The sequence below is a fragment of the Micromys minutus genome (assembly GCF_963924665.1).
Source record: "Micromys minutus genome assembly, chromosome: 20".
Lineage (NCBI taxonomy): Eukaryota > Metazoa > Chordata > Mammalia > Rodentia > Muridae > Micromys > Micromys minutus.
In genome coordinates this window covers 36,739,032-36,764,407 of record NC_137955.1, presented here as the reverse complement: position 1 = coordinate 36,764,407, position 25,376 = coordinate 36,739,032, and the positions used below count along the sequence as shown (strand labels likewise).

At 35.5% G+C, this 25,376-nt stretch overlaps 1 protein-coding gene across 2 annotated transcripts in view; it reads right to left on the bottom strand.

The window, feature by feature from the left end:
• Positions 1 to 25,376, bottom strand: part of CDH12 (cadherin 12) — a gene marked incomplete at both ends in the record, with an annotated part of 283,200 nt that overhangs the window by 163,717 nt on the left and 94,107 nt on the right. For both annotated transcript variants that reach the window (XM_080933791.1, XM_080933792.1), the window contains one exon: positions 18,988 to 19,282. In XM_080933791.1, coding sequence (XP_080789917.1) covers positions 18,988 to 19,282 — 295 coding nt within the window. The remainder of the gene's footprint in view (positions 1 to 18,987; positions 19,283 to 25,376) is intronic.

The window sequence follows — 25,376 nt, the reverse complement described above, 5'->3', positions numbered from 1 at the left end:
TGAAGGGACTAGAAAGATCATTCATTAGTTTACAACTCTTACTGTTCTTGCCAATGTCTATGTCTGGTCAACAGAAAACAATCTTGTGGTGCATGTCCACATGAGACTCCATTTTCAGAGTTCTCAAGGCCCTGTTCTTTTTTAAAAAACACCTGCAAGCACATGTACATAACATAAATATACACATATTTATACATGTGAATGTCTATTTGTTGTGTCTGTGTGCTCACATATACATGCACATTCACATACATATTCACATGTACACACATGTACATATACATAATGAAATAAAACGGATCTTCAGGTGGATAATATACTTGATATACCAAAATAAAATACCTATGAAATGCCATGATAAATATGCTAAATATGTCTTCCTTATTCATGAATCATTTCAGTAATCAGAATACTGATTTTTTTTCATTCTACTGTTACAAACATTTTACTAGACTCAGCATGATTCAATCTTATATTAAATATTGTTTAATTAAATTAGAAAAAAATTAATTCATGTACACTTTGATCTGCGTACATAACTCTGATTCATTATTCCATGGATATTGGTTTGTGGGTGACACAGTGTCTTTGTTTCCCTTCATTTTAAAATGCTGTGATATTCTTTAACCCCTGAAAGATGTTGTTACTAAACATAGAATTCAGAGTTCAGACTTTTTCCCTCAGGGCTTAAAACATATTTTCTGTTTTTTTTTTTTTTTTTCTGCAATAAAATCTGCTGTCATTTATTTGACATTGTTTGTAACACTAACAATGTTTATACAGTAGAAATCATAAAGAAAAACACATGGAAATATGGTTTTGAAATGTCATCCAATACACACACACATATACATACACATGAACACACACACAAATACACACACACACACACACACAGAGAGAGAGAGAGAGAGAGAGAGAGAGAGAGAGAGAGAGAGAGAGAGAGAGAGAGAGGGAGGGAGGGAGGGAGGGAGGGAGAGGGGGAAAGAAGAAAAATGAATGCATAAAGTTCATTTGTACCTATAACAATGTTATATTGGCAACAAAAAATTAAAGACCTCAATATTCCAGAAACAATTTAATTAATAATTATCTATCGCTGTTTCCTAAGTTGGGAATTCTTTGTTTAGGTCTGCACATCATTTTTAATAGAGCTTTTGATTCTCTGGAGTATAATATCTTGAGATCTTTGTATATATTGAATATTAGCCCTCTGTCAGATGAAGGATTGGTAAAGATATTTTTCCCGATCTGTCAGTTGCAGTTTGGCCTATTGACAGTGTCCTTTGATTAAGAGAAGCACTGAAATTTTATGAGGTCCCACTTGTCTATTGTTGATCCTAGAGCATAAGGCACTGTGTTCTAATCAGGAAATTTCCCCTGTGGTCATGTGTTTGAGTCTCTTCCCCACTTTATCTTCTATTAGTTTCAATGTATCCGGTTTTATGTGGAGGACCTTTATCCACTTGTACTTGAACATTGTACAAGGAGCTAAGAATGGATTGGTTAGCACTCTTCTGCATGCTGAATGCCAGTTGAACTAGCACCATTTGTTGAAATGCTGTCTTTTTTACAGGAGAAATACATAGACAAAGTGTGAAACAGAGACTGAAGGAAGGGCGATCTAGAGACTGCCTCACCTGGTTACCCATCCCATATACAGTCATAAAACCCAGAAAATATTATGGATGCCAAGAAGTCTATGCTGACATGAGCCCAATATAGATGTCTCCTGAGAGGCTCTGCCAGTTATGGTTGCTCACAGTCAACCATTAGACTGAGTAGAGGGAGTTAGAGAAAGAACTAAAGGAGTTGAAGGGGTTTGCAACCTCATTGGAAGAGCAGGAATGTCAACCAACTGGACCTCCCAGAGCTCCTAAGAACTAAATCACCATCCATAGAGTATACATGAAGAAACCATGGCTCCAGCTGCATATGTAGCAGAGGATGGCCTTGTGGGGCATTAATGTGAGAAGGCAACTTTGGTACTGTGAAGGTTTGATGCTCCCCCACCAGTATAGGGGAGGAGGGAAGGAGGGAGTGGGTAGAGGGTAAATAAGAACTCTCATAGAACCAGTAAGAGAGAAAATGGTATAGAGATTTTCTAGAGGGGAAGACAGGACAAGGGCTAACATTTGAAATGTAAATAAAATTATATCTAATTTTAAAAAAAAGAAAAAGCAAGGTTGATTCCATCAAAACTTATGCAAGGAAAAAAACCACCAAAATAAGAAAAAAAAAAGGGAATAAAAGGAAAGGAAGCTCAAGGAAAGAGCTGGAGAGAGGACTGAAGGAGCTGAAATGGTCTGCAACCCCATGAGAAGAACAACAATAGTTTAAGTGTTAAGAGAAAAAAAATGTCTTAGGGTTTATTTTCAATGTTCCCTTTTATGTATAAGTATTTTACTATTTTTCATTCTTATGTTCTGGATTATGATCACTATCTTAGTCTATGACAGATAAAATTCCATTCTATACATTTATTTTTATGTTGTGTAAGACTTCAGTAGGAATAATATTACAGAGAATATTTGATTCTAGAACATAAACTAGGATAAAATGTAGCAATACATTGTAAAATATGTCTGATGCTAACTAACATCAAGAACAAGTGTAAAGAAATGGAATAAAGACATAATTCTTCCATTTACAGTTCTACATCTTACCAATGAGTGATGAATCATTTTTGGTTGAATATAGAATATACTTCATAGCCTACTGTGTTTCAGTGCATGGTTCTCAGACCATATTAATATTTAGAATGATTACAAAGCTGGGGAAACTGGTTATCAAGAATAGACCTTGCAGCCTTATTATCCAGGGCTGCTTTGTAATTTATTCCCTACTCCTAATTCTGATGCAATGTGAACACCCATCCTATTGCTAAAGCTGTTGAATTGTCTTCCCCTTGATGGGCTATACCCTACTGGTAAGACAAGCCCAGATAATCCCTGTTTTTTCCAATTTCTTTTTGTTATGTAGTTGGTTGCAGCCATAAGGACAATAGTAATAAAAATCCTTGGTAATGTAATTGTGATCATTGCTGTAGTAGACATGAGCACATGAAGAACTCAAGGTATAGAACATGCCAGAAGCATAACTAGAGGAAAGTATTAAGCATCCACAGAGTAGAATTAGCCTAAGAGAGAGGCTGCATTGATGGATGAATAGTTAGTTAGTTAGTTAGATAGATAGATAGATAGATAGATAGATAGATAGATAGATAGATAGAAAGATAGATATATAGATAGATAGATAGATAGATGATAGATAGATAGATAGATAGATGATATATATAGATAGATAGACAGATAGATTGACAGACAGATAGATGATAGACATATAATAGATAAATGGATGATAGATGACAAATGGATATGTATATACATATATGTATGTATACATACAAACATGCATCTATCCTTATACACATACATATTGTGATATTTTGTTTTCCATTGTCAATTTTACTGGATTTAGAAAAGACAAATCACAAGGAAAGTAACATTTCAGTAACTGATATGCAGGTTTGAACAGAAAAGAGATAGTGAACGAAGATCCAACATGCATCTCTCTGCTTTCTGACTGTAGCCACAATGTTGCACAACTCTGATGGTATGCACTCCCTGCCATGAAGCAGTACACTTTTTAACTGTGATTCAATCCTTCATAGCACAAGTACTTTAGTCAAGTACATTGTCACATCAATGAAAATAATAATTAACACAAGCTGTGTGTGTGTGTGTGTGTGTGTGTGTGTGTGTGTGAATAAGCTTAGTCCTTGTAGACATTACAGAAGCTTGGATTAACATATCCTGAAATAGTATATTATTCAGATTTCACACATAAAAGTAGCAAATAAATCAGTGTAGGAATGGTTCTGATGCTTGGTCCCATTCCCCAATTGGTCCTTGATCTGTCAGGACAAAAATAAAAGTCATGGACTAATTGGTAGGAAGAAGGGGAGTTAAAAAGAAGGATCCAAGGGAGAAAAGACAGAGTTTGCCAGGCTTCTGATGGAGAAAATTGAGCAGTCATGTGTGATCTCAAAACAGAGTAGCCATACAGACTGATGCTACAGGCAAGAGTCAGGAAAGTTTAGCAAATAAAGTTTAGGGCAGGTGGGAGGAGAGGTGTAAAGTTAAGAGTATTAATAAGGTCATGATTGACAAGGGTTTGCTTTTACAGGTGGGAGAGAGTAGTGCCCAGGAATTGTGTCAAGAAGACAAGTTGAAAAGAAACAACTGGGTATGTTTCTTTTTTTCCTAGATTGAAGGGAAGCTGGATCATGGCTGGTAGCCCAGCCTCTTCCCAGAGCTAAGGTGGGCTAGCCAAAGGCTACATAGAATAGACCAGAATGCATAAATTATCAATAACATCATAATTCTAATAATTCTCATTCTTGAGATCATAAACAGCTGAAAATAATGTTAAGATAAAAATTAAAATTTACATCGGTACTATTTCAGTAGAGTGTCATTTTCATGTAGTCTAAGAAATGGTGTCAAATAAAAATCATTAGTTCATATCTTAGAATTGAGGACAAGATTTATTATGGTGCTTTTTACTTTGCCTCAATGATTGGCATCAAGACAACTTCCTAGCTACACAGCCTAATTAATAGTCCATAAATAATATTTATTTATTGTTTGTAGAAGTGTCTATTTCCTGTTGTATTAGTATGCTGTCAGCTGTGTATATTAATTTCTTATATGTCTGAATTAGTCTTGAATATTTATTGAAATATCAGAGCACTTAATAATGTTATATTGTGCTTTAACATTTTTGTTTTATTTCATTTACATTTTGTTTCTTTTCATTTACCAGACCTTTGTTCATAAATTTTGACTTAAAGTTTAGTATTTTTATGGGATGTCTGGGAGCAGGTACAATGGAAGGAGAGTCTAGAGGAAGAAAAGTGAAGCAATGAATGACATAATTTTATTATATTGTCAATTTTTTGTTTAATCAGGAAACAATGGTAATCCATAGCCATTTCTTGCATACAGTATTGAAGAGAAAGATATTCTATTTCCTATGTACCAAGTCAGAGTAACTTCATTTGTAAATTAAAAGATCACTTTTAAATGCCAAGTTAGTATTGTGAAGTGAGACTTCATTTTTAAATTCTTCATGTGTCTTTGAATTACCAGAGTGTCTGTCAGCTCTTTTATATTTTAAAACTAGAGGGACTGTAAATCTGGAGAAACAACTGATGTATGTCTGAATAAGAGAGAGATCAGTTAATTGAATGGAGGGTTGGGTACTCTCAGTGGCTTTTTCTCTGGGCACCATTTGATTATTATTATTATTATGGGCAAATAGATTATCCACCATTAAGTATAAAATTAACAGGAGAATACCAGGTTTTTAAGAAAAGGCAAAAAAATTGGATGAGTGACATGTTTTTATTTGTTTGGGAAAAGAACTTGTCCCAGAAGGCAGAATGGAATTCATGATGTTGAGTAATGTTATAATGTTTTCCTTGTGAAGCACATAGAGAAGAATGTGCTGCTGGATATGAATAAGGAGAACTAATTATATGCATATTATTTTCAGCATTGTGATATGTGTTTATACCTTTTATGTGCATACAAATGAATGAATTGTGAAAAACTGAATCAGAACAGCCCTATACTTGGCAAATAGTCCTGTCCAATTTTCATCCATGAGTTTCTTTAATGTATATGGTGCCTGATTATATAATCCCACTTTTATAGCTGGTAAAATAGGAAATTCCAACTGATAAACCCCATACTTATGTAGTTTAGATGCTAAGACAATGGCACAAATGTTTTCATAGTCCAAAACTAGATACTTTGTAAAATGAGAACCCAAACCAGGGTAGAATAAGATTCCCAAAATTTTATATTTTATGTATTGAGTTTCCTAACATATAAATAATTATTTAACTGCTGTTTAAGTAAATGTAAGAGACATTTCGTTATTCAAAATAGATTTTTTTATTACTTTATTGGATACTCTCTGTATTTACATTTCAAATGTTCTTCCCTCCTCCTCCCCTTCACGTGTTTCCATGAAGGTGCCCCCTATCCCAATCACCATCTCCACCTCAGTGCCTTGGCATTCCACTACACTGGGGAAACAACCTTCACTGAGCCAAAGGCCTCTCCTCCCATTGATGCCAGACAATTCCATCCAATGCTATATATGTAACTGAAACCATGGGTTTCTCCATGTGTGCTCATTGGTTGTTGTTTTAGTCTCTGGGAGCTACTGAGTATTTAGCTGTGTGATAATGTTATTTTTCCCATGAGGTTGCAAACCATTTCAGCTTCTTCAGTCTTTCTCTAGTAAAATTTAAAAATGATTCTATGTTGTAGAATATGTAGTCCATTATTAGGAGCCCAAGTCATTTAATTTACAAGGATATTATGATTTTATGTTATATTCCAAATTCAAACTTTTAGAATAGTGATTTTTTGTATAAAATACTCATAGTCCTTAAAAATCTCCAGTTTTTAGGTATTATTTTCACCTACCTTACAGATTTTTTTGTGTGAAAATTTTAACATTTGTAGTTTTTAATACTTTTTCACAGTCTAAGATGCAGGAACATGAACATCATAAATAATTTCTAAAAAAAATAGGTATTTTTCAATTGTGAAATATATTTTACCTCTGATAATTGTGAATATTTTGGATGTGATTTTTGTATAATATTATATTGTATTAACGTTCTATTTCCAATATTGATTTTCTTTAGAACATTTTATCTTAATCTTCTGTTACCCATATTACTAAAAGTCATTCATAGCATATAAGTATGCAGTTTTTAACCAAATCTAAAATTGATACTTATTAAGTATAAGTATGTTACCTATTAAAAATATTTCCTGAAAATGAGTTATCATTTTTGCTCATGTAATTAATATTGCATTTTTGTCTGGATTTAAAATAGAGAGAGAGTTAATCAAGTTAAGGTGTGGTGATTAGTCTCTACTTTTTCCAACATGATCAATATTCTAAGGAGAATAAATTCCAACTCAGACATATACATAGCAATATACATGGCAATGTTCCTTTTAAGGTGAAGCATATTTCTAGTATTATCTATTGAGATGTACCATATATATATATATATATATATATATATATATATATATATATATATATATATATATATATATATATATATGGTAGTAATTGATTTTTAGAGTTTTGATAGTAGGCATTGAAATATCACTAGTTACAATGAACATAAAGTACATATAAAACAAAAATTTTGAATGATAAATTTCAGAAAATATTGACCTTGCCCTCATATATAATGTGCCTAAGATATTCCCTTAGGAAATGCTAAGCTGATCACCCTGGTTTCTCATGCCTGTTTTCATCCCCTACTGTATAAGAGCTTAAATCTTTGTTCTTTACACATAAGTACACTTTTATTGAAGAAATTAGCCCTTGATCCTTATGCTGATACCTCACTGAAATCTCTCCCCTGTGGCTACATTAGAATGTTAGCATCCCCCTCTGGTGCCTTAATGCTGGATTCATATTTTGCATGTCTGTTTTCAGCAGGGTTTACATGAGATCACCTGTGTCAGGATGAAAGTGGAACTTGTCTAAAATCCATGCTAATGCAATGGCTTCCTTGTGAACCTGCTTTTCTACACAGATTCAAGCCTCACAAGTAGGTATAAGATTTTATCTGTACCTTTAAAATCTTCTTTTGTCAAAGCTGCTGCTTGTTCTGTGTATCCTTATGGCAAAATGCCCCAAATAAGGCTCTCTGGCTCATTGGTTTTATCTCATATAGTTTTCTATTCCAGAATGAACATCGTGTACTGTTTATTCTACACAGTATATGGTCGTTACAAGGGAAAAGTGGAAGAAAGGGGTGAAATGAGGAAAGCATAATATTTGTATGTGAATATTTCAAAATAACCTTCTCATTTTCACAATTATTAGCAAATTACCCTATATTATTATTTTATGAAAATATTGAGTCAAAGCTAAATAATTATCTTTTGAGATTTTTCACTAGATTGAAATTGGAAAGCATTTCTTTGGCAGTGCCTCCAATATAGAATTCTGCACAATACATTCTTAAAATGTGTGGTTTTAAATCCCATTTTTGTTCCAGGTTTTGCTGCTCAAATATTGTAATTAGAAGCTAATTTATAATTAAACGTGTATTCATAGAAACCGTGTTTCTATAATTGTCTTAGTTGGGATTATTTTAAGGAACTATTATGAGAGGAGAAATAGAAAATAGGTATAATTTAAGATACTGCCCTAACTATCAGGGGTGTTGAAAGATATCAATATTCCCTAGTGCTTGAGCTACAGAAGCAGTGAGGCCAGAAATCCAAAGCAGGCTAGGACAGAAAACAGCTATAGACTAAATACAAACCACAGGAGGGGAAAAGAAAAGAAAACTATTAAAGGAACAAGGGAGCAACATTGTTTATTCAAACACTTCTGGGGGGTTTAATTAATGTTGTTTTAGTAGTTATGATAATATTTCATGACAATAGGACTGAGGAACTAATTTTCATGTGTCCTCCAACATTCATCAACTTTAACTAGAGTTCATTTTGAGTTGCTTTCAACACTCTACCTTTAAAACAGCAGAACTTGCATCAGGGATTGGGAAGTCCGACCTCTCGGTTAGTCCTTGATGGCTAGTATTTGTTGGGGAGGGAAGAGTCAGATTTCTTCAGGAATGCTGTCACTGTTAGGTTGCCCTTGTTCAAGCAAGTTGCCTACATCTGTGTGCATACTAATAGCACTGAGTTAACTCGTGTGGCTAAAAGTGAGTCCATGAATTTGGTGGGATGGGTTAGGTGATTATCTTGTATTGGTGTGAGTAGAAAGGTAATCCTATCAAAACACAAAGTAAGATGGTGCAAACTACATTATAAAAAATGCAGATTCTAAGATAGTAATAAATTTCAGTAAAATAGAAACATGTTTTCTAACCTTATAGAAGTCTTTAAGTAAATACTTATGCTAGTGATGTTACAGCATGAATCATTTTATTGTCTAATGACAAAGGCAAGGAGAGAATTGTAAATTTAGACTCCCAACAATTGAGTTTTAGTTTACTTAAACTTTTTGGGCACTTGTCACAGTTCTCTCCTGATAGGCTCTGCCAAAGCATGACAAATACAGAGGCAGAAGTTAGCAGCCAACTATTGAACTGAGAACTGGGTCCCAAGTGGATGAGTTAGAGAAAGGACTGAAGAAAAACAAGAAGATGGGGATTGCAACCCTTTAAGAATAGCAACATCAACCAAGCAGAACCCAAGTGCTCCCAGAGATTAAACCACCAACCAAAGAGTACATAGATGGACCCATGGCTCCAGCCACATATGTAGCAGAGGATAGCTTTATCAGACATTAACAGGAGGAGAAACCCTTGGTCCTATGAAAGCTCCATGCTCCAGTGTATCGGAATGCCAGGGTAGTGAGGCAGAATGGAGTGGGTGTGTGGGTGGAGGTGCACCCTCATAGAAGCAGGCGGAGAGAGGATGGGATAGAAGGATTCCAGAGGGGAAACCAGGAAAGTGCATAACATTTAAAATGTAAGTTAAAAAAAAATATCCAATTAAAAAAGGAGGGGGGTGTAAAGCATAAAGTACAATGCATAATGCTAGTCCTCAGGAGGCCAAGACAGGCAGGTAGATTGCTGGGCCTCACTGGCCATACATATGAGCATACTTATGGATGACATGTTCAGGAGAGTTAATGTTCATGACTTAATGCAAAACGAAACAAAAGTGAATGACACTCGAGTAACTACTGATAGGGCTAAGTAGCAGGGCTAGGTTAAAAACATACCAATGGGCAGGTTTTACATGGGAGGTTACACTTGGGGGGGGGGGGGGAATACACAGGCACCTCTGGGAAAGAGAGGAAGCCAGAGATAGTGTGTACAGAGAGAACTTGAGTTGTAATGGGGGGGCATTGTGCATGAGTAGAGGGACATGTGACAGGAACAACAATGTAGCCTCTTGGGCAGCTACAGATGACAAATCAAGTTATCCCAGACCCTGTCCCCCTCCTCTTGCTGGTACCTCCTTGAAAGATGGCTGTAAGGATTCTTGATTGTCAATGAGTCTCTTCTAGCTGTCCATGGATATGCCTGATTTCTAACCTACAGTATGATTGTCATCTGGCTTTTTCATGTAGGATTCATGCATAAATCCCCCAACACACACACACACACACACACACACACACACACACACACACACACACACTCACACACACAATAACTGTGCATAGAAATGTTTTCACACAAATTTATGAGTCTGAAGAATTATTTTGCCAGACAATTAGAAACAGAACAAAAATTATAAGCTTTAAGAAAAACAGGTAGTGAATGTGTTCTTATAACAATATCTCAGCCAACATTTCCATCGGGGACCAAATGTAAAACTTTACTTTCCTACTATGAATTAATACAGCATCTGCTTTTAATTTTTTATCTCACTTTCTATCTTTCCTACTTCCTTTCTTTCCTCCCCCTCTTTCCTCTTCACCTTCTTCACCTTTACTTCTCTATGGAAATATTCATTCCAGGGTAATGATAAAATGATAGTATTTTATCTATCTTTGCTTCTCTGATGCTGCCTGTCACTTAATGGGATATGTGCTTGTTAAACTATTCCTATAAGGTGATAGATAATAATATTTCAGTTTCCCTAGGTCAGATAGTCTCTGTTGTTGATTTTTCTGGTACAGAGTAAACATAGTCATAGATAATGAGTTGATGCCTGGAAACGTGTTCCAATAAGATCTGCTGAAAGAACATATGCAGCTCAGTAAGTTTCATGCCTATAATGATACATTTTATCACATTTTTCTCCCCTGTTCAAACACCCAAAACTACTCTATTCCAGCAACCTGATTAAGATTTGAATGTAGTGGGGTGAAAATGTTGTTTGGCAAATAATTAGGCCTTATCAAAATCAGTGACTCTAAGTGGCCACTCATTTGGCTTAATTTTGAACTCCTAAAATTTGGTAGGAAGAGGAATCTTTTGAAACATGATCTCAACATCATATGCTAATTTTCGGGAGAGTTTATTGAAGTGAAGGTATTTCTAGTGTTAATAGTAGTAAGTCTTTACATGGTGGTATCATCTTCATTGTCTTTGCATTTCATATCATTACCCCAAATATTTTCCAGAAAATGATTTCAGGTGCTTGCTGCATTTGGGTTAAGAATCTCATTGAGTAAATAGTTTGCCCTTTGCCTTGGAGTCTGTGGGCTCTGTGAGGTATGTTCACCGTGATGCATTGAGAGTAATCCACCAGTTTCTGTTCTCCGGATGCTAGTCTCTTTAATGCTAATGTTAGCACATGCCTATCACTATTCTTAGAGACATTTTGCAATGAAAAGCAAACATAAATGGCTTTAGAAACTAGAGCTGACTTCTATGTGGACGATCTAGTCAAAGAAAATGGACCTTGGTCATCTCCTAGGGCCATTAGAGCTTTATGTAGGCGCAGCTGCTCTCCGGTGATCACTTACTCTAAAGCAGCAGACAATTGGGCCTAGGTAGCCTCCTGTCTGCTTTTGTATACAAAACATAAATAGAATACAGCAAATAAGAGAAAACAGCCCCACAGCTGGAAGGCAACTTTAAAGAAAAATGATGTTCATAGCTATCCTGCCTGTAGCTGGCAAAGCACTTTTTATAAAACATATTTAATGTTTACAGCCACTCAGAGGCTCGGGAAGGAGTAAGACTTTGAAAATACATTTAATGTTTTTACCACACTGTGGCCCGAGAAGCAACTCCTGCTAAAATATATTTAATGCTTGGAGTCATTTGGCAGTTTAGGGAAAAAGAAACTTCTGGTTAATTTTTAACGTGTATTGCTGATCAGTGACTGTGAGAATGACTACCGCTGTGGCATGCTGGATGTTCAGGGATCCCTGTGCTGCCAGTAAAACAATCCGTATGTTTCTCTCAAGGCTACCCAACCACTGTCAACAGCATTACCGTTCCAATTGCGCCACTAATAAGAAAGCAGATTTCAAGGATAGGAATAAAATGTTCCTTCAACACACAGTCATAACGTCCTCTGGCCCTGGAAACAGCCCTGCCATCCAGTATGCTGAAGACACTTTACAGCTGACACAGGACAGATCATCAGGCCGAGCTCAATTTCAGCAAATGTGCTAAGGCCACTGGACAGATTGTGAAGTGTAAGTATAATTCGATAATTGGTGTTTTCTACAAATCAACAGCTTGTCTCCACACATTAAGGGACAGGAGTCCCTTGGACCAAAGGCAATGGAAATTGAAGAAAAAGGTCTATTATGGTTTTAAATAAACATGACTTAGGTTGGAAAGGGTGAAGAAAAACATTGAGTTCTCTTTGTTGGGGGCAGGGAGAACAAAGCAAGCTGGCTGAAAAAAATAAATAAGAGAGGGAGAGAGAGAGAGAGAGAGAGAGAGAGAGAGAGAGAGAGAGAGAAAGAGAGAGAGAGAAAGAGACAGAGAGACAGAGAGAGACACAGAGACAGTGACACAGAGACAGAGAGAGACAGAAAGAGACACAAAGAGACAGAGAGACAAAGACACAGACAGAGAGAGTGAGACAAAGAGAGACAGATAGAAACAAAGAGAGATAGCAAGAGAAAGAGACAGAGAGAGAGGAGGTGGGGAGAGGGAGAGAGAGAGGTAAATAGCCTAGAGTTCTGTAATCAAATTCTTCTCTAGTCTCCAGAGAATGAGCAAAAAGATATTAATAGTATCCTTCTTCACTTAAAATTTATTATGCAGACATGCTCTGAGCTCTCCATACATTTTTCCTTCCTATTTCTAATAACCTTGAGAATAAATTGTTATTATTCAGTATTTGCAAGTAGAAGACTCAAAACACAACCAAATGGTGTAATCTTCGCAGATGTGCACCTCTGGGGAATAGTAAAGGGATTCCTTAAGGGATGAAAGACATGTACATCTAAACATGTTTTGGACATTTTCTTTATTTACATTTCAAATGTTATCTCCTTCCCTGGTTTATCCTCCAGAGACCCCCATACCATACCCCCCCCCCCGCTTCAATGAAGAGGCTCCTCCACCTACCCATCCATTCCCTTCTGCCTCCCTGCACTGGCATTTCCCTACACTGGGGCATCGAGTCTTCACATTTTAAATACCAACATTGCACTCCAACATGCTATGGTGTTTAATAGGAACTATAATGCAAGCAAAGGAAGAAAGAGCCTAAAATACGGACTGAACAATTAGGTTTCTTTCCCATATCGGCCTAATGGGCTCCCCAAAAGAGACTGTTTTGTAGTGACCTAGTCCTCCGTGCTGTGCTTTGTGTTCTGTTTTTTTTTGTTTTTTTTTTTTTTGTTTTTTTTTTTTTCAGCAGATATAACAAGAAGTTCTATTTTCTATCATTCTCACCATTGTTTCTTGGAGGAATCTGGGATAAGATAGTAGACTTATTAGGGCCACAGATCGCCATAACTAAACTTTTACTACCTGTTGACACCTGGACTTTAGTTTCCTCTCATAGAACTCATGCTTTACATAGATGGGAAATTGAGTGTCTTAGAAGAGGCTAAATATATATGACATGATACAGAAAGGGAAGGAAGAGTGTAGATCACAGTGAATAGTCTGGGGGAACTTCATTGGAAAGGGTTTTACTCTGATTCTAAGCTGGCATACTTCATTTCTTGAACTATGCCTGGCCTTATTATAACAATTAGAGTTGTGCATTAGTGATGGAAAGTTTTAGTCTGGTGCATCAGTTACTAATGGCTGGGAGTTTAATAAGTATATTATCACCAATAAACTTCTTTATCAGAGCATACCTGCCAGTTTCAACACCTCAGGATAAACTGAGGCAGGTTGATATGCAGTCGGATATTGATTATTCAGCAGAGTTTTCTCTGGGGAATACACTGCTGCAGCAATCCTTGTTACCATTGAGAAATTATCTGGATACTTTTACCTTCACTGAGGATGCATTTTGTTCATGGAGAGAGCAAAGCTCTTATGAGCAGCCTCCAACAAACTTTATCATATATACATATATAAACATATACATACATGGTAGATGGAGCAAACTTCAATGAGCTCACTCCAACCCCTTTACTTTTTCTCTCTTAACCACAGCCTACATATTCTCTAAAAACAATCACCACAAAACCATATTCTTGAAGAACAGAAAAAAATCATTATACAAAATGAAATTACAAGATTATCAATTATTTATTATTTTGAAACTTATACCTCATTAAACGCTTTCCACACATATTGCTATCTAAGACTTTGAGTTAACCCCAAAACAACGAGTCTTTTGTCATGGAAGAACAAACTTTTGGTGACTCAGTCTATAGTAGCAAGTTTTTTTGCTCTCTTTAAGTGGGGACAATTTATATTTACCGAGAAAGAGATGATCATCTATTTTAAATCTTGTGTTAGGGGGTGTGGTCAGCTAAATGGGCTAATAATCTCTTCTCAATTCTTACAATGATACTTCAATAGTTATACCCAATGGCTATAAAACAACAACAACAGAAAACAAACAAACAAACAAACAACACACAATGCATTGTTGCCCTGAGCTTCTGAGAAGAGTTTGCTAATTTAGCATAGATAAGAGTCAAAGGTCTGTCTGTCCCTATTGTGACACTTGTGATGGTTCATCCAATAAGAAAACACACCCATTGTATTACTTCTACATCTTTCTCTAAATGGTACTTCCATAACAATCAAGTTATATCTATAGATCACTGTGTTGTTCAACAATCATTTCAGTGAAGCTTTATCAATAAAGGGTAATTACCACTGAAACATACAATATGTAGAAAATAAACTACCATGGGTGCTCAGTCCTGAATTGGATATTTTAATTATGTCCTTCTCAGTGATTAGGAATCTATGTGGAATGAGGAATTAATGATTGTAAAGTCTGGAGGTTTGGGATTTTGAGAAATGGCCTTTCCTGATACATCCTGGCTGATGCACATATGAATGAATTTACAGAGACCCCAGCTTTCACAGGGCTCATCTAAGGGAAAAAATTCAGGGAAGAGGGTAAGTGAGCATAAACTCTCATCAATGGCCAAAATGCTATATTCCAAAGATTTTGGGTCTAAGGGGGAAATGGACTTTCTTTAATGGAGTAACACTAAGTCATCCACAGTTAAGTATAGGATATATGCTCAGAAGTGGTTGTTTAATACCAAGTGACCCTTTAATTTTAGTGGCTTAGGTTCTTTTTTTTTTTTTTTTTTTTTTTTTTTTTTTGAGAAAGAATAAGACATGGGTTAGAAATGAATCTAGGGGAGACTATGAAAGGTGTTGAAAACACATACAAACTGTCACTGTTTCTTATAAAATTACATGCAAATCAAACAATGAACAAGGAGGATAAAGAAAGAAATGCATTAGTCAGTTACCTTTGTTATAAAGTAATTTTTGTAGCATATTTGTTTAAATTTAATATCATTTAAAGTTAATAGTTTAGGATGAACCAAGAAACCATACTACTCTCATATGTTCTAAGCAAGAAGCACCATCATCTAACTATGCATTATATATAAATAAAATGTGACAGATAAGAAAATATCATAATACACTTTCTAAACATATAGGATAGCCCTATAATGTTGCATGTTGAACATAAATTTCTCAAAAGGAGTCTTAATAGTGGCTCATCAGGAAAAGAAAATTCAAAATCAGCAGCTGTGATTAACTTTGTTGGAAACTCATTTCTTTCTCCTTATTCACATGAGTTACTAGGGTTTCATGAAACAGGAAGATGGTTCCATGACAGATAAAAATGAGGGACAATTCTCTTGAGTAAGATCGTCTGGTACCTAACAGCTGCTTAAGTAATGATAGAATACAGTCCTTAAATCTCGAGTTATAATCCAAAGATACTAAAACTAATCACAGAGAGCTGGTTATTGAAAATTCAGTAAGGGCCAGGAAAAGGATACAGAGTGGAATACAGATTTTAAATGGCCAAAGGTGTCTGCAGTCTTGAATAAAGTCACTGGAAATGCATGGTCCCCAGATGCATAATCATCAGATATTATGGAGGGCACATTATCGTAACTCATTGTGTTGTTCCTGATCTTAAAGAATTAAGAGCACATTCATAAAGTACAAATTTGTCCCCAAGGAGCTGGGGACTCTCTGGATCAAGAGGCAATTTCCTTAGGTCAAAGTAGAAGCAGTTTGCCTTTGAGCATGTTGCCATGGAAGATTGGATGGAGCAGAAATTATTACCAGAACAACCTTCCTCTCTAACCATTCATAGAGGCAAGAGGACAATTTTGAATCTCAGGGTGTTAAGTGCATTATATTACATTATGTCTGAAATATTAATTTTCCTTGAAATTGTACTTAACTTTTTAATATTTTCTGAACTTTATATGTATAATCCTTGGAATAGTCCCTTCCTATACTTTTCATTGTAGATTTTCTTGATCATTTGTTCCTATATAAAACCCATTAGGATTAAATTCATATTTGCATAATAAACTTTGTTTTAGCGCTACAATATTTTTCACCCTATGTTTATGTTATAAATACACTAGCTCCTTAAGTATTTTGATGCTTTACAATTTTTTTATTATAAGTGTAAATATTATATAAAATAATGACTTTCTTTATGACTATTGTTTATACCTATTTCTTTTCAACTATTGTATTTATATTTATTATATGCATAACTCAGTTTAGTAGATTTTTTTTCCTGTTATTTATTTTTCTCTCTCAGTCATTGGTAAAAATGGTTTTGCTTGGAGAATACCTAAATGTCTGTATCTACTATGGGCAAACTGATGTAACAGAGCGAAGGCCCTATTGTTAATCAACTCTGCAATGCAGGTTGGTTCTTGGTTAGAAATGTTAATATTCCAAGAAAATATAATGTAATGAAATGAAATAAAAGGAATTGCATGATGCAAAGTAAGTAATGACAAAAATCTGCCCTTACAACATTAAAATAATAAGTTTTTCTCCAATGGTGACAAGGGTTGAAGCAGTCCATAGAATCAAGGATGTTCTATGATTAGAATTTTATGATTAGAATTAGTATTGGAGTTGTCTGTCAAGTCTGTTTGATGTGAAAAACTCATGTAATAGTTGTCACAATCCAGCTCCTCTACAAGAACCTTAAGTTGATATGTATAAGTATATATAAAATTCATTGTGCATACCTTATTTTAACATTTAGTTAATAATTTGATAACTCCTTTTACTTATGTAAAAGTAGAAAACCATGCTTGTATGTTCAAAGAAGATATAAAATACAAAATCTCCCATGCTTTTGAATTTTAAGAAACATTTCATTTCTATATCTACCAATACTCTCTAACAATCTCTATTTATATGATAGACGATAGGTTCATAGAATATAGCTAGATAGAGAAACAGACCGACAGATATAATAATGAACGTATACATTAAAAGATGTACCTAAAGGCACACTTTGAAGAATTTATCCTTACGTAAATAAGTTCACTTTCTCATACTGTAATTAATCAGGTGTTTGTCCAATACAGCAAAATACAGTCTCTTCCAGGTTATTTCTCACTTCCCTAGGTGAGCTGCACCCTGTCTTCTGAGCTTCATCTTTTGAACCACAGCTCACCATGCATAGCCAGAGAAACACAGACACCAAGGACAACTAGGTGAGCCACATCCAAACCCTCAAATCCCTTGACTTTAGGTCCCCCGGGACACTCCTAGCAGCTATGAGCTAAGAATGTATCTTCAATAAATGGTGCTGCTCTAACTGGCTGTCTTCATGTAGAAGAAAGAAAGAAAAGATCCATCTCTATTACCCTGAGCAAAACTCAAGTCCAAGGTGGATCAAAGACCTTCCAGCTTTATGTTGAGGTATTTGATAGTTTAGATATACTAAATCTGATTGAAGATAAAGTAGGGATAAGCTTTGAATACACTAGCACAGGATACAAGTTCCTGAACAGAACACCTACAACTCAGGCACAAAGAACAATACTTAATAAATGAGACCTCATGAAACTGAAAATTTCTATAATGCATAGGACACCATCAATTAGACAAAAATCTTCATATATATTGGGAAAAATCGTACCCACCTATAGCTAAGATAAGGCTAATATCCAAAATATATAATGAATTGAAGGTTTGAGGAAGCCAGAGAGGTCAAGGACAGTACAAGAAAACCTAGTGAATCAACCAATGAGCATGCATACAGATTTCTGGAGACTGAAATACTAACCAGAGAGCATGCACGGAATGGACATCTGCCCCCATTCATATGTAGCAGATGTGCAGTTTAGTCACCATGTGGGTTATAGGATCAGGGACTGTTACTGACAGTCTGGATTACTGCCTGCCTCTGGATCCCTTCCCCCTAAGTATGCCGTCACTTTTAATTTTAGTAGGAGAACATGTACCTAGTCCTATTACACATTTGATATGCCAAAATAGGTTGTTATTCATGTGAAGTCTCCAGTCTTCTGAACTGATAGTGGAAAGGAGGGGGGTAAGAGGATTAGACAAAGAAGATGGAAGTCTGTGTTTGAGGTATCAAATAAATAAATTAATGAATAAATGAAAAGGAAAATAAATCACAGAAAAAATGCAAATACCTTTTTTATGAATCATTGCTGATGTTAACATATTGCATTACTTAATACTTTAGTTTGATATTTGCTGGCTAGTTTTAGCATTGTATGAAATACACACACAAACACACACACACACACACACACACACACATACATACACATATGAAGAGGGACAGTTCAATTAAATCAATAAATTAAGAAATATTCTAATGTCTGTATTAATAGATTTAGGAGCGGCACTACATTCTTAAAATACTAGTACAGGAACTAGTTTCTAGAGCAAACTAACATTTTACAAATGAACAATATTGATATTTTATAAATGAGATATCTACACCAGCATGCACACAGAAAATGTTGATGGTGGTTAATAGCATCTAATATAAACTTGGTTTGTCTACTCACCCACAGGAGACATTTCTGGAACACTAGCAACATAAGGTCCATCCAAAAACTTTGGCTCATTATCATTAATATCCTGTACTTTAATGATGAACTCGGATTCAGGCTCCAATGGCTTCCTGGTTTCTATGTCCACTGCCTGAGCACGAAGAGTGTAGAAAGGCTTTTCTTCTCTATCCAGGCTTCTTATTGCATGGATGTCTCCTGTGGTTTCGTCAATTGTAAAAACAGTGCCAGCACCATCTCCAGAGAGAGTGTATTTAACTGTGCCCTCTCCCTTGTCCAAGTCAGAATGTAGCTGAGAGAGAGAGAGAAACAATTTATTTAGTAAGATGAGTTTGATCACTACTTTGTAGTCTTTTATGTCATATCTACAATCTTAATAATTGAAATTTAAAATGTGGATGGTACACTATTTCAGAAAGCACTCAGCTTCTGAGCCATTTGCCAGACCCGTTAACATATGTTCTTATGAACTATGTTATTTTGATCCAAACATTATTTAAAATATTTGAAACTGCTCCTTTGACAATGCATGTTTGTCTTCATTCTCCATGTTTACATAAGAATCTATTTCCTCAGAACATCATTTAAAGAGAAGAACTTTAAACTTCACTAGTAATTATAATCATTTTTGGTTTTGCCATACAATGTATATTACAGGTTGTTTATCCTATGAAAAAATATTTTGTTACAATGACTTTGGTTTTATTAAGAGTTTAATAAAGATGGTCACATTGAAATCAAATTCAATTATATTATATCTTATATGTTGCTGCCTGTGAATTAGCATTAGAATTTATCACTAAAAATTGGAATTAAAAGATCATCTCTGGTTCTATGTATAAACATCAAATTCAAACATTTTGGTTTAGTTTCAGTATAATAACACCATGCAAACTGTTATTAAGATGAAATCTTTCCTGATTTGAATTTGCATTGACATATACATTTTCTCTGAAGTATATCTGGGGGAGAATATAATGTAATGTGGATTTTTGAATGGTTAAAGAAAATATTTAAAGAAATAAGAAAATGAGAAACTCTATAATTCGTACTATCCTCTAAAAGTTTTTTATGCATTGCATTTCAGCATGAGAGAAATTGCCCAGAATGATGGGATAAATCTTTTTTTTTTTCATCCAATTTTTAACTGCTATAAAGCATGGGGAATTTGAAGCATAAAATCAAGCTGTAGAAAAATGTTCTTTGAACTTATGAATTTCAAATCACAATTGTCAACCACACTATTAAAGATATTCAATGCAGTGGGTATTACTTTCACTTTCAAATTTATGTTAAGGTATAAGACAGGCAAAGGCTCAATGCAACAGGGATAGTTTTATGAGCAGTAACCAGTTTGCAATGGCTTAAAGGATCCGTGCAGATATTTTGAGAACTGAGTGAAAATCTTAATTGGATTTTCACAGTTTGATTCAAGTCAAGGATGAAAAAGAAAATTCCATATCATTTGATTACAGTCAAAACTGTTTTCTTTTCAAACTTACTTAAGAATATGGAAGCTGATGTGCTGTCAGCCCTATCACCATCCAAATTTAATCCAGTGGCTGTTACTCCCTCCTCTAATGTCCATCTTTAACCTTCTAACTTACCAAAAATTCTAGGATTACTGAGATTAAATAATCAGAAGCAATACATTTAAAACTGCTAAGAACGTTACTTAGAGATACATTACTAAATTCACAATCCATTGTTGTGATGAGTCACATGGTGGTGTCTTTTAAAATGTTTACTTTGTGTCAAATGGATCCTTTGTGTACATGAAGAATGTATACCCCATATGCTAGTAACTTCCAGAGATGCAAGAAGAGGAGGTCACTTTCCTATTAGTAATCTGCAGACAGAGAGATGAATCCCTAAATGGATTCTGAAAACTGAAGCCATGATCTCTGAAAACCACCAAGTGATATGAAACTCTGAGTATCTCTCCAGCCTTAACACAGCAAAATGTAGAATGATCACAGTTGCTGCACAGGCTGGTCAGGCAAGAGTCAGCGGTACTGATTATCTGCTTATGAACAATGGAATCCTGGTGACCAAAATAGATATAGGGGTTTAACCAGCATACAATTACCCAGTTTCTAACTAACCAATATATATGGAAATTAAGGTAATAACTTCTTGGATATTGTGAAATATCACTAGTGAAAATGTAACATGGTTTTAATAGAAAATTGCACAGGATAAGATAAATGTTGTGTTTTAACTCAATGAGAATTTCAAAAGCTTACCATCATTTTTTTAATACTGGAGCTTGCTATGTAGAGCAGGCTAGCCTCAGAGTCAGAGACATGTCTTAGCCAACTGCCCTAGGGCTGAGACCTAAGAACTGTATCATTATCCCAGTCTACTGATTTATAGGTTGATGATATAGATACAGAAACATAGAAAGTCGAAACAACAAAACAAACATATTGCTCTGCAAATGTAATCATATGTTATTTCTCTGTGTAGCTATACTTGATTTAAAAAAAAATACTAGATAGTCATTTTCCAATCACTAAACCCATCATCTTTTTCTCTGTATCATTTGAGGACCTCAAAATTATGTTTTCTAGTGCCAAGTAGCTCATGCCTTTAATCCCAGTACACAGAAGGCAGAGGCAGAAGGATTTCTATAAATTCCATGCCATTCTGGTCTACAGAGCAAGTCCCATAACAACTAGGAGTGTGCAGAGAAACCCAGTCTCAAAATTTACACAAATACACAGATGTGTGTGTATGTGTATGTGTGTGTGTGTGTGTGTGTGTGTGTGTGTGTGTGTGTGTGCTTTAAAATTCTACATTACATTCATACATAGAAATTGGGAGAGTCAAAAGCATTGACACATTTCTTTTACATGATGTGTGATGGGTGGAATGAATGAGTATGCATTTGTGTGTTTTCTTCTGTTTATTTCCTAAAAATATATAGTAATTGCAAAGATGAAACCTGTGGCATTTTATGAAACTTAGAAAATGTTGAACCTTCCATGTTTCCAGCAATGAATATTCGTAGATAAAATTGAATTCTCCAGTTGTCCGGTGATGCAATTTTAGGTTCAGTTTATTCCATGCGGCTAATTTTATGTCTCATTTCCATGAGAACAGAGGGTGACTTTCCTCCCCTTTGCATGGTGTAATTGTTAAAAATATAATACTACATCATTTCATGTCGTTGTCCAAAATATCACACTCAGAAATTATTAACTATATAAAAATAACCATTTAAAAGATATGTGCTATATTTGTGTCTCATGCCAAGTATTTAAAATAAGGTTTCTCTGAGTAGGTGCTACAACATTTGCAGACTGGAATTGCCACCTCCAATAAGATCAGCCTTTAGTATTGACACTTGAAATACACCCCCACCCCCCAGAAAGTATCCCATAAATGATGGGTGTAGAAATAGGTGCTGTCCAGATAGCTGTGTTGTGGAAGCAATGGTGTTATTTTCTGATGTGTTCCAAGTCATCTCAGATGGTGCGTGAAAATGAGATGCCAAAAGAGGCTTAAAAAAAGATGCTGAGGCCTAGGTTCAGTGTGGATTCGTGAATTTCGGGGCTGAGAAGTTTGAGGCAGCTAATCTAAAGTTAAATGTTTGCCAGCCTATCTCTGGATGTGCTTTGGAACTGCTGCATTAAAACAAGACTCATTCGTATCTTCTGTGAGTTGAAAAGTGCACATCAAATGGAAAACAGGGTTTGTATAAATATACCCAGCATCGACTTTGATTTTCATTTGCCATTTATTGGGGACATGTTTAATAGACATGCCAACATGGAAGCAGTTGAGAGGAGAACTACTACATGATTTTTGAAAGGTAGTTTTTCCTTTAAAAATGAAAGAAAAATTGTGATGTTATTGTTTTAGGTGAAAAAAATTTATTTACATGTGAATGTACTAGAAAAACATGTGATAAACATGTTACCAAGCTAAATGTAGCCTTTTAGTATAAAATACTTAGTTTTTATATCATGATGTCTGTGTGTGTGTGTGTGTGTGTGTGTGTGTGTGTGTGTGTGTAAGCTCACTTGTGACATGGCTCTTCAGTAGAGTTGAGAGAGCAACCATGAATTCGCAGATTTCAGTTCATTTGAATCCGAGCCTTGTTGTGACTTACTTCTGCATAATAAGAAAGACTATGTACCCCACACATACAGGAATTCTCCTGTTTCTGCCTGTCATCTCTTGTGAGTGTTGCAATTACAGGCACAGCCTCATCACTCTTGATATTTATGTGGGTTTGATTGTTTCTTTTCCACACATGAGCTTTCAGTCTTGTATAGCAAGTTTTTACCATATTTTCACAGCTCCCCATATAAAAACACATGTCTATGTTGATGTCCTGAGCCCTCAAAACAGGCACTTGTTTCTCAAGGTAGATGGAGACAAACAGGTATTTCTCTTAGGACACAAAAAGGATAGTTGTCCTGGGAAATATGAACAGCATAAGATTGAAACAAACCATTTATGAGAAATTTTTACACAAACTCAGTCTAATATGCCTTTTCCCTATAAAATGGTTTTAAGCCATAAAATGTTTAAAATATAATTTACTTGTTCTCTGAAATGGTTCTTGATCTGTAAATCACTCCTGGGTTCTAAATACACTACAACTATTTATTTACTTATTTATTTATTTGTTTGTTTGTTTTTAATTTCTATCAAGACACCTTGTGCATGGTGTCTCTCTTTAGCAATAGAACAGTGACTAAGACTGAACTTGGTAACAGGTCAAAGGTTATTATTATGAAAGTTTTGACCATATTACCTATTTGAAGGATGTGAAAGATTTTGGAATCTGGTACAAAAGTGATTGAAAGCTTCAACTTCAAATAGTGTTTAATGAACTCTTCTATCAGAATCATGGCAGACATTAGTACAGGGAGCAGGTAACTTACAATGACCCAACACAGGAGGTTTCAGAGAAGAAGAATGTTAGTAAGTGGCCTAGACACCACTCTTTTGATATTTTGGTGAAGAATGTGCCTGCTTTTTGCCCTTGTTCTGAAAATATACTTGAGGATAAATTAAAGAGTTTGGATTACTGGGATTGACAGGAGCAGTGTCAGGACAGCTTGGCTATATATGTGTTTTGTGTGGTTATTAATGCTTACTTCAACGCAGATCTATAATGAAAAAGAACGTGCTCGGCAAAGATAAATACAAAATTTATAGTTCGAGGTAAAGAGGATGAGCAGAAAAATTGTCATTCAATCCAAGTCCTGTGCTCAAAGAGTGAAAATATTTACAGTAAAACCTGATATACAATGGAATAAAAGGGGACCTCAGGGCAAGATCCTATTCAGCTATACTTCCTGCCTGGGCAAAGAAACTGCTGAAAAGCTTAAATGGTGAAGAAAACCATCAAAATAGCTGATGCAAATGTAACTGAAAGGAGAGTCCAAGACCTATCCCCATCAAGCAGAAGAAATTGGCAGTGTTGGCCACTTGGTTTTGGCCTTAGTGTCAAGGATATGAGAAAGGAGACGAGGAATCTTCGTCTATGGTGAAGAAAGGCCACTGAGGCCAGGCAAGTGTCAGGGATGCTTCTCCATGATGCCCAGGGGGGTCATTATATGTCGATGTGAAGGGAAAATCAGGTTTGTGCTATATACCTCACAGCATTGAAGATGTCAGAGCTTTGGGTACCGAAAAAGAAGATGGGCAAACTTGGTGTGGCAAGAACTCAAACACTGCAGTGTATTGTAGACAACAAAGCTGAAAGGAGTTGGAGATCCAAGGACCACTTCAATAGCAGGCTTAGTTACTTGCTTCTTTTAGTCTTACTTTAATTTTTTATTTCCATACGAAAATGCATTTTCTCCCTTTGGAATGTCAATGTATATTCGGCTCTATTGTATGTTGAAGTGTGTGATCTAATTTTTTATTTTTATTTTATAGGGGTCTACAGTAAAGAGGTTGCTTGAATCTCAGAAGCGTCTTTGAACTTTGGAGGTATAAAAAGTGTTGAGACTAGGAAAGACTATGGGGACTTTTGAAGGTGGACTAGATGCATTTTTGCATTATGGTATGGTTGCAAGTCTATGTGTCAAGAGGTCTAACACAGTGGCTCAAATAAAAATGGCCCTCTTAGGTTCATATATTTAACTGTTTAATAACCAGGAAGTTACACAATTTAAATGATTACAAGGATTAGTGTGGCATTATTGGGGGAAATATATCACTGGCATGGTCTTAGAGATCTCATACTCTGCCTATTGGTCAGAGTGCGAATTACAAATACTTTTCCATAACCATGGTAGCCTGGACACTGCCTTTCTTCCTGCCATGATGTTAATGAGATAAACCTCTGAAACAGAAAGCAAACCCTAATTGAATGTTTTCTTCAAGTATTGGGGTCAGAAGATCAGAAGTGAAGACCTGAA